The following is a 13254-nucleotide window of genomic DNA, read 5'->3' on the forward strand; positions in this document are numbered from 1 at the left end:
TCATTTATTTCCATTGATAAATTCAGAGTAATGATTTAAGAGTTTTTGATTCATTTAGAAAATTTAGAGAATCAAACAAAAATGCCTCTCTTCCATTTATCATTAGTAGTAAATGATCATTACTCAAAAGCTAGTAATTAAAAGTGATCGTGAGGTTTTACTTTAAGTACCTCGTTAATTGATATCACGTCTTCACTTGATATTAGTAAATTGATGGAATTTTTAAAATTATAATTGCAACGAAAAGGATAATTTGTGCAGAAATAATTATCACCTTAAAATTAGTCATGATCTTTTTTTATGCCCTCCAATATTTGTCAAGAAAAAAAAAAAGAATTTTTACGATCCCGTTAAACAATGTTCATTTTCCATTTTAGCTTGAGAATATTTTAAATGATCATGGATTAATGATTCTTCCTCTAAATAAATTTTAAAATGCATTCAAGAAACTGAATTTAAATTATAATTCTTTTTTCAAATTAAATTTAGACTTCATTACATTTAGATTCTATACGAATAAAGCGACGTCATAAATTAGAGAAATATATATTTCAAGATTTCACTATAATTATGACAATGGATTGCAAATATTTGCATGCATTTAATATCCATACTACAAAGACAGCAAAACTTTCTAACACTTATTCTACATAATTATGAACATTGATTTTTAAGGTATTCTTACAATAATCATATAAACTGATGCAATATTTTCCATATTACTTCGATAATTGGAATTTATATTAAATTGATAGTCATTATATTGTATGTTTTTCATAGAGAATTTCTGAAAGCAGTGAAAGGCATTTTTATAACGCTAAATCTGCTTAACTAAGAATAACTAATTTAACTAAGAATATCAGATTTTTTTTTGTCTTGTGACCATTTTAAGCAAAATTTTTGCGCAGTAGCTTCTGAGGGTAAGGACCCCCGAGCACCCGAGGGTAGAATAGCACACACACACACACTCGCTTGCACATCCCCTTTTTATAGGGGGGGGGGCTCATTCACACACTTCACATAGAGAGCATAAGGAAGAGAACAATCATGCCCGAAACAGGATTCGAACCCAGAACGCCTAGACCACGGGGAAGACGTGCTACTCCTAGGCCAGGATGTCGGCAATAATAACTGATCCGTAATACATTGAAGTGGTACATACCAGTGGGTTTAGTTTGGATATTACTTTAGCTACCTTAAAAACCCGTTTGAATCAACAGTAGTCCTGTTTTGGGATATGTGTCGAAATTCGGAACCGCAGTCAAATAAAAAGGAAGACGTCTGAATTAGCGCCTACTTTTGAGACACCCGTATCAATCAGCGGGAGAGCATTTGGTCCGATCGGATTTGGTGTGCGCCAAGCCCCCTTACACGGAGCATCTTTGAAGGAATCGAATCTCGAGCTGTCCAACTGGCATGTGCTCAGTCTGGAAGTTCAAGTTTAAGGTTTTATGAGACAACTATCAAAAGCCGATATTCTATCTGGTAAATTGTTTTCTTTATTCGAAGAAATCATTTAGATATATCACTGTCTTCATATAGTCGCCTAAATTCAAACGCGCTTCAATGGTCCATTGTTCGATCACTAAGGCTGATTTCTGCCTATGAGATTCATTTTTCTCTATTTGGAATTGCATAAAAGTTTCATTAAGCTATGCCTGACGTAGTTTGATAAACATCTTTGAACTTAAAAATTATTAATTTTTGACCAAGACGTTAATTATTAATTTTTGAACCAAGGAATTTCACTAACTTCCTTGTTGCTGCAGATATATTTTTTATTACATAAAAATTTTGAACGAGTAATCATTTCTTCAATAATTTCTTCTTTCTCTTTCTTTCTTTCTTCTTTCTTTAATATTAATTGATTTTTGCTTTAAATGCTTTCAGACATATATTTCCCATTTAATTCTCATGTTCAAATAAATCATTACGGATCATTCCCTGCATTTTTAAACACATTATCTGGGTTCAAATCAATTATAGTGATCTATTGTTAGTTAGCTTTGAAATGAAGATAAATTGTAGACTTATTTGATTAACAAAATCTGATTTATAACTATAATAAAGTGACGTCGTAGCTTATTTCAATTGGTATTGGTCGGTTGTCTATGTCTCCTTCTTAGACTTCTAATCAAAATTCATGGTTTAGATCCCACAGCTTCTTAATGTAATGTTATTTTTGCAGATCATATAAATCTGTATTTGAATCCGGTTATCTCATTTTCTATTTTATTTTAACTCTTATGCCAACGAGGCGTTTATCTTGTATAAATATTTGAAAGAAGATAATTCAGTATAATTTACATATATTTGTATTTCATCATCGAAATAATATTTCACTTTTCAACTTGGCAACGCTTGATGACAAAGTTGTCATAATTAACTCTTAACTTTGTAACTTGTGTTAAATGAGATGAAGTTATTGTTGATTCGCATTAAATGCGTTTTTACAAGCTAATGACGTAGTTCCAATTTTCTGGTTTCGCAATATGTTACAATGAGTTTCAAAATTAAATGTCAATACCAGTATAATACACATTTACAGTTTGAAGACATTGGGATTTATAACACTAGCAATGCTTGTTATCCGCTTAAGAATAATAAGGTAAGTCAATAATAAGATAAGCCTTTCTTTTCTTCATGTTTCTATAAATTGTGTGAAAGGCAATTAGTAAAACTTTTTCATGTATTGAAAGCCATGAGAAATGTCCGTATTAAGAAATTGATTAGGCAGTATTAATTTTAAATGTTTCTCAAGATACTAGTTTTCATACTTTATTTCTTCATAACTGAAATAAAATGTACATAAACAATATTTTGAAAAATCCGGTTTTCTTTTAAATAGTACTTGGGAGAAAGATGCTTGTATTTTGTACAAGGGGAAATATATTTCTGGGATTCGCGAAGTTTCTAAATCCTTCTTTTTGTTGGAAAATTTCGTGTCAGACTTATAGCTATCGAACGTATTTGTTATTGAATTATAAGTTATAATTAAATAATTCTTAGTCTAAATCGTCACACGATTTATTCTATATTTAATATATCAAATGGGAAAAAAAGTTATGTATTTTCAAATAAGCTTAAACTTCACCGAATTTGAAAATGCTTTCCTAGAAGCGTTTCCAGTTGAAACATTAGGAAAGTGTCAAATCTTATTTTCTTAACGATTTAATCTTTTTACTTAAGTAGAGATTTTATTTATTATTATTCTAACTTATTCATTAATTCCTTAGTATTCTATATAAACTTAAGTAAATATAAGCAAATAAAAGAGCTTTGTGAGTCGATCTAAACATTACTAACCGAATGATTTTCTGTCAGTTAATTATTTCAGCATAAATTTGGTTCAGAGAAAAAAAGTATGTATATAATTTATAAATATTAACGTTGTCTTATTCTTGCACTGGATTTAGAAATGCTTGCGTAGCATTAATTTCTTTTAAAAATAATATTTGAATACAAAATAGGATTACGTTTTGAATTCTTAACGTTTTTCTTTTCAGCTTCAGCATCTAATAATGAAATTGTTATGATGGGGATTGACTTTGGCTCTTTTTTTTCCGGAATCGAAGTTGTATGTTATTTCTATTTCGTGATATCAATGGGAAAACTTTCATTATTTCATGTTTCAGCTCAGAATGCAAAATCGTGTAGTTGCCTGTTGAAAAGAATGTCGATGATCGATAGCTTCATATTCAGTTCATTTATTGCAGGCGGAACGTCAAGTCATATGTCTGAACCTGAATGGAGGCACGTGCAAGCCTTTTCTAATTTGGCCATTACAAGAAATGAAAGTTCTGTAGCATATTCGGTGGTAACTCCTCTTTACCCAAAATAGAAAGAATTGGTTTCTTATAAATTCTAATTATTTTGCAATATTCCAAATTCTCTCAAAGGCTTAAACTAGATTAGCCATTAAAATTACATTAATAAAATTAGCCATTAGTAATTAAAAATGGTTAGTTATCAGACGGAATAACTGCAGGACTAGAAATTGACGCGCATGATTGTGGAAGAAACCACATTTTCAGCCGAATGGCTTTCAGTTGCTGATACGAGTGCTTCCATGAGATTAATATGCTGTATAATTTCCTCATTGAGTAATCGGTTTAAATGACTTTGTTGCAAACTTCTCGATCTGGTAGAAGTATTGTCAATTTTTTTAACGAGATAAAACGATACTTTCGTTTTCCAAATACTGAACTTCGCAATCCAGCCCCAAATTTTTATCGATCATTTAAAAATCCTAAATTTCATCTAAAATCTTTCGTAGATCTAAAGTTCTAGGTTTCTGTCACAAACTGTCACGGTTTCAATTTTGGCGGATGTATTCAGTAGCCCCTATTTAAAGAGGGAAAAATTGGTTTAGTTCATAAAATTTGTAATAATAATGGTTATAGCAAATTAAATAACATATTGATTTTTAACTGATTGCCTATATTTGAGTATTGGTAGCTATGAATAGAATTGGTGTAATGTAACTAAAATATTTTTCGCCGTTTCTATTATGACAATAGAAAGAATTTAAATAGTTTTATTAAAAATTATTTTTATATAATTTCATATTAGATTTCATACAGAAATAACGAATTCCAATTACCTAAAATAAAAAATAAATTGCGCTTTTTTTCAGTAATTTTTTAAACTTCAAATATTTTCTTTCAATAGTAACATGTGTGGTGTAAATTTTTAATCGTGAATCAATAGAATTAGAATAAAAGTAATTCTTTCCATGGATTATAATTCAAATTTTCAACCTCAGTTTTCACATTTATCTCTGCTTTTACATAAAATCTTAAATTTTAACCAGTTTTCTATAGTAGATAGGAATTAAGAATAGGATAAGTTCAAATGCAATTTCAGATTTTTACCAAAAAAATATAGGCAAAACAAGTTTATCTACTCGGCAGAAATCAAAATTGTAAAGACATAGACAAGAGAAATGTAGATATTTCACACCGAGAAATAATCGTTTCACAAGACAAAACATTTAATAGCAAACATGTATTCCGATACTAGATGCAAAATCAGCTCAACGTGCTAAATGTATTGTCATACGTAAATAAGACATTAGGACAGCGTTTTCAAGAATTTTCTTGATAACTGAACATAATATACATCCAGGACAATTCAGCTATTAGAGGAAGTAGAATTAATCTCTGATCCACTTATTCTTTTATATTTATCTTAATAGTTAAACATTGCATCAATTTTGTAAATTTTGTAAATTGGCTTTTGTAGCTGTTGCAACATATAATTTATTTTAATCCATTTTTAGAGGAAAAATGAGGGCATCTTTAGTTCCTAGAAACTTGATATCTTATAAGGATTCGAGAATCCCAGTTATTTCAAAGCATTCAGAAACATTATTTTTGCAAATAATGAAAGACGCGAAACAAAATCAGTATTTCTTATTTATATGCAAAGCGTGTGTAATATTGCAACGGAGGTGAAACCATATTATAGCGGTAATTTTAAAATTAAGCAAATATGAATTTATTTCTAATCAATCTGCATCGTATATAAATCCTTAATCATATAACGGGTGCTAAACGTTTTGTACTGGAAAACAACAATTTTGAATTATTGAATTCTTGGGAAAGATCGATTATCGACATATTTATTAAAACTTTAAGAAATTCAATTTTCCATTAATTATCAGAATCGAAATTTTTCAATAATGATTAAAAATTCAAAGGAATTCGGTATATTATACGAAATTAAGATCTATCCTTTATATTAGAGATTTTATTTTTTATTAAAAACTTCAATTAAAGGAATTTTCCCTACGTATTCATATTAAGCAGCAAGGTGTTCTAGAAGACGACTTGCAATGTAAAAGCTTAAATCAGGAAAAATTGCATCTTTAAAGTTTTTGAGGTCTTGGGTTTGGATTTAGTTTATCACAAGTATCGAAGTTACTGACAAAATACAAATAACAGATTAAATTAATGAAAGACATGCGCTTGATATCGTGCAGATCACTAAATAAAGGAAAACCTGGCAAAACTGTGAACTTAAATTGCAGAATGTCGGTCGGTAATCACAATTTTATTTTTCTTTAAGGCAAGTGAATGGCCTGAAATGATTTGTCGATGTGGCGTGGAAGTCGTGGTGATGGGTAAATGTTTGTGCAATTTGCATTATATGGTTAGCTGCGAGTGAAGGCTGTGTATGAGGAGTGACTCTAGGCTGTGTATGAGGAGTGACTCTAGGCTGTGTATGAGGAGTGACTCTAGGCTGTGTATGAGGAGTGACTCTAGGCTGTGTATGAGGAGTGACTCTAGGCTGTGTATGAGGAGTGGGTTAATGCGGCGGGTTCTGGTAATGTGTGCAGCATAGATGCTACAGGTTGGTGACTGCGACTTTTGTTAATATGCAAAGAGTGGTGGTGGACTGTTTTTGGTCTGGGCAATGTGTGTGAGCAGTGGTGGTGCACCGGCAATTGGTCTGGGCAATGTGTGTGAGCAGTGGTGGTGCACCGGCAATTGGTCTGGGCAATGCGTGTGAGCAGTGGTGGCGTGCTGGCGTTTGGTCTGGGCAATGTGTGTGGGAAGAGGGGTGACGTGCTGGCGTTTGGTCTGGGCAATTTTTGTGAGAAGAGTGGTGACGTGCTGGCGTTTGGTCTGGGCAATGCGTGTGAGCAGTGGTGACGTGCTGGCGTTTGGTCTGGGCAATGCGTGTGAGCAGTGGTGACGTGCTGGCGTTTGGTCTGGGCAATGCGTGTGAGCAGTGGTGACGTGCTGGCGTTTGGTCTGGGCAATGCGTGTGAGCAGTGGTGACGTGCTGGCGTTTGGTCTGGGCAATGTGTGTGTGAAGAGTGGTGGCGTGCTGGCGTTTGGTCTGGGCAATGTGTGTGTGAAGAGTGGTGGCGTGCTGGCGTTTGGTCTGGGCAATGTGTGTGTGAAGAGTGGTGGCGTGCTGGCGTTTGGTCTGGGCAATGTGTGTGTGAAGAGTGGTGGCGTGCTGGCGTTTGGTCTGGGCAATGTGTGTGTGAAGAGTGGTGGCGTGCTGGCGTTTGGTCTGGGCAATGTGTGTGAGAAGAGTGGTGGCGTGCTGGCGTTTGGTCTGGGCAATGTGTGTGAGAAGAGTGGTGGCGTGCTGGCGTTTCGTCTGGGCAATGTTTGTGAGAAGAGTGGTGGCGTGCTGGCGTTTCGTCTGGGCAATGTTTGTGAGAAGAGTGGTGGCGTGCTGGCGTTTCGTTTGGGCAATGTATGAAGTGAGTGAAAGTTTTCTGTCTTGAGGTAGATGAAGTATGTAATGAAAATATTTTATTATGTTGGTCGCTTGAATTATTAAATGAAAATGAATGCGTTTATCCGAAAATATAAATAAAAGAATGCTTCTTGTACGAATTAATGAACTAATCAAATCTTAAATTACTAACCAACTGTTAAGAACTAACGCCATTACATTTAACATTGCAAGAACAGTTCTTGGCACTTACAGTAATAAAACCTGTAAAATTTAGCCATTTTTATCAATTTAATAGTTTATTTTCAAGACGCCTTTCAATATCTTATCAGCCGCTCTAACCTTCCGAGTCGTTTTACTATTGGAGATTGCTCTACTTTGAACACCATTAAACAGATATGAACTTCAAATCATCGCATAATGGCTTTAAATGATTTTAATGTGCAGCATGTAGTTACAAAGAAAAGTCTCGTAACGAAATGTCCTTTTTTTTCTCTTGTTACAAAGAATTGTGTAAATGTATGCATTTAAAGGTTAATTCTTAACATATCCACTTCAAGATGGGAATAATAAAAGTAAGCTTGATTTATATTTCAATTTTTTCTGGTAAATTTAAATGACATCGAACTTGATCTGACAGTTTCAAGATTGTGATAGTCAATCCAAGGGTTTTAACTTTTAAACACTTAATTCTAAAACGGACAATAGCACTTCACACAATTAGTTTATTTTCTTATAGATAGAGAATTAATGTTAATGTTAACCTATGAAATATTTGTACTATTTCCGTATTAATTTTCAATCATCTTTTCTTTATCACGAAACTGAGCATTCTTTTTTGAAGGACATTCAATGCTTAATTTTAGATAATAATTGAATAGCCTTTCTCTACAGAAATTAGCTTATTACTTTCTTGTAAAATGTTCAGTCTGTAATACGTTACGGTTGGGAATCCTTATGCCCTGTGACAGCAATCAATAGACTTGGCGGGTATCTTATAATTAAGGTGGCTGGCGTATTATTTGGTGATAAAACAAACTGACGATAGGAATGAAAGCATTTTCATAATTTGAGTCAAATAATCATTGTTAAAGAAATAAACATATTAGATTGATGATAATTAATATGTTCTGATTTAGGTTTTAATATGTTCTTATAGGACTCGCGCTTGGCCTCTGACTAGGTTGGGGTTTAAGAAGTATTTTCTATTGTAGGGAAGGAAAGCAAGATGAGCATCTCGATTACTCGGATTATGCAATAAATATCTTAACATTTTGGACTTCTGCTGTGTCTGCTAATTCTGACCTTCACTATAGATCCAATGTTATTGCTTTGATAAATATCCCCCTTTTTTTCATTCATTCTATCATTAAATGCATTAGAATTTTGACATTTTCCTCCAAATTTTGGGAAATTTCTCTAGTATTAAAGCACTAATATGTGCAAAAATTAATTGAATAGATCACATAGGTCATCTATCGGTTTTTAAAATCGGAACAGTAGAATGTGAGGATTAATTCTTTCCTCTAATAGATTCTTTTATGAACAATCTAATATAAAATATTGGTATAAATTTTTTTATCTGATTTCGGAAAATATGAGTTTTCTTTATAGCGTTTTGATTATCTAGTGTCAGAACATGGTATAACAAAATTCGACTGTTATATTCGATTTCTGAGGAAGTATATTCCATTTAAATCAAATTCTTTTATATTCATTTACACTTAAATTGGGTTCAAAAACTGCGAACCTTTCAGTATCGAGATAAACTAAAAATGATAGTATACTAAGTTCGTAGTTTTATTTAGATCTTTAGCTTTTCCCCCTTAAAACCGTTGATTTCGCTGTTTGATAAATAAATGTACAACATAATTGCCAATAATTTGGAAAAGGAATATCGCGTGTTTTTACGAGCATGTTTTGAATAGAGATTTAAAAATTCTCAACTTTCTACAAATATTTTAGGAATTTTTCAAGGAAATAATGTGCATCTTGTCAGTGAAAGATAGTTAAATTATACATATATCTAAGCGACACATATTAGTATTAAACCTATCAATCGGGCATGTAATGGCCACTTATAAATATGCTGGTGTATTTTAATTTATAAATGTTTTCTACAAAGTGATTTAAAATATTTTTGAAAAACTATCATGCAGCTCCGAATGCCATTTTTATGGATATTGGTACAGCATCTATTCAACACATAAAGTAGTTTAAACTGGAACAAAAATTGGCTTCATCAATTATACCGGAAATGAAAGAAGTATTTGTTTACGAAATTATGTTTGAAGGAAAATATAGGTTTCAAAATAATGAGAAGAGGGTAAAATGAAATTGGCATTTCCCAATGGAAATTTCCAAAAATCGCTCATTTAATTCGCTCATTCCAAATCCGTTAAACTTCAATTCTGCATCGAAAATAAGCTGAAAGAATTTGGCAGTTCTATATTAATTTAGTGAGCTGATCTAGTTTTGTCCTATGTTAGTATTTTTTGAAGTTTGAATACATAAAGATTGTATTCCGAGTAATAGTGAGGAGTTGCCCTGATATGCTATGGAAATATTAAGGAATTGGTATCCAAAAGATGGAAAATCTGAACAAATACAAAGTTCTGGAAAGCCTCAAAATGAGAATTGTCCAGATATCGCCAGTGAATAAGCAGGTCAGTGAACTACAAATCTACTTATATTGTGTATGATTTAGTTACTTTAAAATCAAGATCTTTAGATTTCTATTGAAAATATCTAAACTGGATTCTAATAACTGAACTGTAATTTCTTTAAGTTCTTTAATGCCTTATCTCTACAGCTTAATTTGTTTTAGTCAAAAGTGGAGCAGACCTTTATTGTGAAATTAACAAATTGTTGATGGTTCCATTATATGGCAAGTGTCGACATTGGTCAGTTGTTTCTACAAAGTAGAAATGAGCATGCAAATATTTACAAAGTTTTAATTGCCATTTCAAATGTTATTTGACTTTCAAGAAATGTAGTCAAAGGTAAGATTTACTCCATTTATGTTTGAACATATATTCATGAACAGTATTTGTAAACTCGGAATTTCAATTCTTTAATTCTGTCTTCCTATTAGGTATTCTTTTGGTTGAAATGTTTACTAGCTAACAAGAAATACTAACAAATTCTAAAACTTCGATGAAGCAGGCTTTTGTCTCGTCAGTTCCATTTAGAGAATAGCTGAGTGTTGGTAAATGAAAATTTTAATTATCCGATGGTAAGTATTAATTTTCAGTTCCATCTGTTATAAATGAATTCTGTATTAGATAATTCACTTCAATGTTCAGTTTTGAATATAATAGCCTTAAATAACTTGGTAATAACTGGCGAATCGATTATTTTTGGGAACTTCATATCACTGTTTTTTCTTTCTCGCCAAAATTACATGCATACTTTTTTCTAATTCGAAAAATAATAGAATAGTGCAACAACTCATTAAGCCAAAGCACGTCATGCGCAGTTTATAGGATAAATATTTAATTTGACTTGTTAAATTGATTTGATTCAATTTATAATGAATCATTCTTATTGACGTTGTTTCTTTACAGATGACACTTAAATTCTGATGAACAAAGACTAAGGTACATATTTCTACTATATAAATGAAAAATGACGTGAAAATCTTTTCCAAATTTGAACTGTATTTCAATTGTTCTTTTGGTCTTCAAGCATTGAAATAAGTCAAACGATGGTACGATTTTTCCATTTTTATGATCAGCACGTATTCGTAAATATTTGCAAACTCGGAATTTCAATTGTTTAATTTTATGTTCCAAATAGATTATCTATGGTCGGAATATTGCCATCCAACAAGAATTCTCAAGAAACTTGGATGAAGCTTAGTGTTTGTCCAGTGGTCCATTCAGTGAATATAACTGATGTTCTGGTAAACGAGAAATCGTTCCTTCTCCAATGGCAAGTGTTCATTTTCATTTCCGTCTCTGATATTTTAAGTGAATGTTGTGTTATATAATTTGCATCAACATTAAATTTTGAATATAATAGTCTTAATTAACTCACCAGTTATTAACAAGGTATTCTTTTTTGCTAGTTAGCTTTAAAGCATTGATCTTCTTAACAATCATGTATACATTCTTTTCTTATCTAATCCGAAACCCAATAGAGGCATCATTCATTGACTCATCCGACCAAAAGACTCGTACACAGTTACCAGTACAAATACTTAATGATTTGATTATTAAAAATTGAATCAGAAATTTAATTCTTATTGAATTTCTTTATAGATGTCACTGAGATTTTGATGTACACAGACTAAGGAAGAGATTCCTAATATAGCCGAAATGATTGCTTTGGAAAGATTTATCTAGATTCTATTGTATAATTCCATATTACTTCATGATCAGTGGACTGAAAGATCTTTGGATGCGGATAAAAGCCATTTTGGACATATTTCTGAAGATTTGGATACATCTCGGTACCCTTTCACTTGGACGATCTTCAAAGCAATCTATTTCAACCACTTCACCTCATCCATTTAGGATTCGTATCTGTATAACTACATAGCATAGTAACATTCAAGGTAAGCATCGCTAATCCAATGACTTTTTTCAACCTTTAAACGTCAACAAAAATTTCCATCTTACATTAAGTAGCTGGAATACTTAATAAAAAAATTTGAAATTGAGAACTCCATTCAACTGTATGCCGAGTTCTAAAAGGTCCTTCTAGTAAACTCGAATCATGGTTTAGTCAATAACAATTTATTTCTGATTAATATGAAGCCAAAAATTTATTTTTTAAATGAAATAACTTATTTTTATTACTTAATTTTGTCTTTGAAAAGTGTGCTATTATGCTAAGGTGTATAATGCAGAAACTTTGAAACTATCTTGCATTTCGTTGTATCGTAAAATTTCAAAACTACGGTATATTTCCCGAAGTTTTGAAACTATATACCATATTTCGTCATCAATGAAAGACGCATATTCACGTGAAGAACGCATGTCTTTTAGGTTTATGAAATTTGAAACTCGCGTTCAATCATTAACACTAATTTTAATTAAAAATTTCCCCAAGATTTTTCTACAAAAATCGGAAAGATTTGCTATTCAAGATTTTATTGGCTTATCTGAAAATCTAAAATGCTTCTTCTCATTTTGCTTTAATAAAAATAATTTATAATCAGTTGAAACTTTTAGTAATATCGAGAATTTTGGCGATATTATCATATAGCATATACAATATCTAAGTATATTTCACAATTTTCACAAGATAGGCATTTGGATAGCTTCTTCATATAAATGTAAGAAGTATACTAAATTATTAATGATTAAAATTTTCCATACTGAGACATTGATCTTTCTAATTCAATTGCAATTAATTCATATATTCCTTAAATCTTTCTTTCTTCAGAAGTGAAGAAAATGTATGTGTCTCTATGAACTAAATTCTGAAATAAAAATTGTTTGGCATTTCTTTTAGCATTTATATTTACGTGTTATATGAAAATTTTCTTGAATTCGCTGCTATTATGTAGGACTGTTTTACATTAATGCTGGAATGATTTTTAAATTTCATGAAATTTAGTTCAGATAAATATGTGCACTATTAATACTGTCTTATTCTTGCTCTAGATTACGTTATGCTTACTTTGATTAATTTCTTTTAATATTAATAACATTAGAGTATGAAATACAATTCCATTTTTAATCCTTCTCTTAATATTTTTTTTCAGCTTCAGCGTTTCCTGATGAAATATTATGTGGATTAACAGACTTCAGCTTTCGTCCGGAATTGAGGTTGTATGACATTTCTATTTCGTGATATCAATGGGGAAAACTTTCAACATTTCATGTTTCAGCTAATAACTCAGTCGAATAATTCTGTTGAAAAGAATTTCGATGTCGGATGGTTTCATATTCTGTTCATTTACTGAAGACGAGACGTGAAATCGCATGTTTGAATCTGAATGACGGCACTTAAATACTTCAAATTTGGTCATTGCAAGAAATAAAAGTTCTGTAGCATATTCGGGGGTAACTCCTGTCTTTACCCAAAATACTACGAATAGAATTTCTA

The 13254-nt window shown here is 31.7% G+C and overlaps 1 protein-coding gene across 1 annotated transcript; it reads right to left on the reverse strand.

The window, feature by feature from the left end:
- Window positions 1–6374: 6374 nt before the first annotated feature.
- LOC129956554 (uncharacterized) lies at window positions 6375–11646 on the reverse strand. The gene is made up of 2 exons (XM_056068482.1): window positions 11569–11646; window positions 6375–7241 (listed from the first exon to the last, which is right to left on the reverse strand). The coding sequence occupies exons 1-2, from the start codon at window positions 11644–11646 to the stop codon at window positions 6375–6377; spliced, it is 945 nt and encodes a 314-aa protein (XP_055924457.1).
- Window positions 11647–13254: the final 1608 nt, after the last annotated feature.

This window comes from Argiope bruennichi, chromosome 11 (assembly GCF_947563725.1).
Source record: "Argiope bruennichi chromosome 11, qqArgBrue1.1, whole genome shotgun sequence".
NCBI classification, from domain to species: Eukaryota; Metazoa; Arthropoda; class Arachnida; order Araneae; family Araneidae; genus Argiope; species Argiope bruennichi.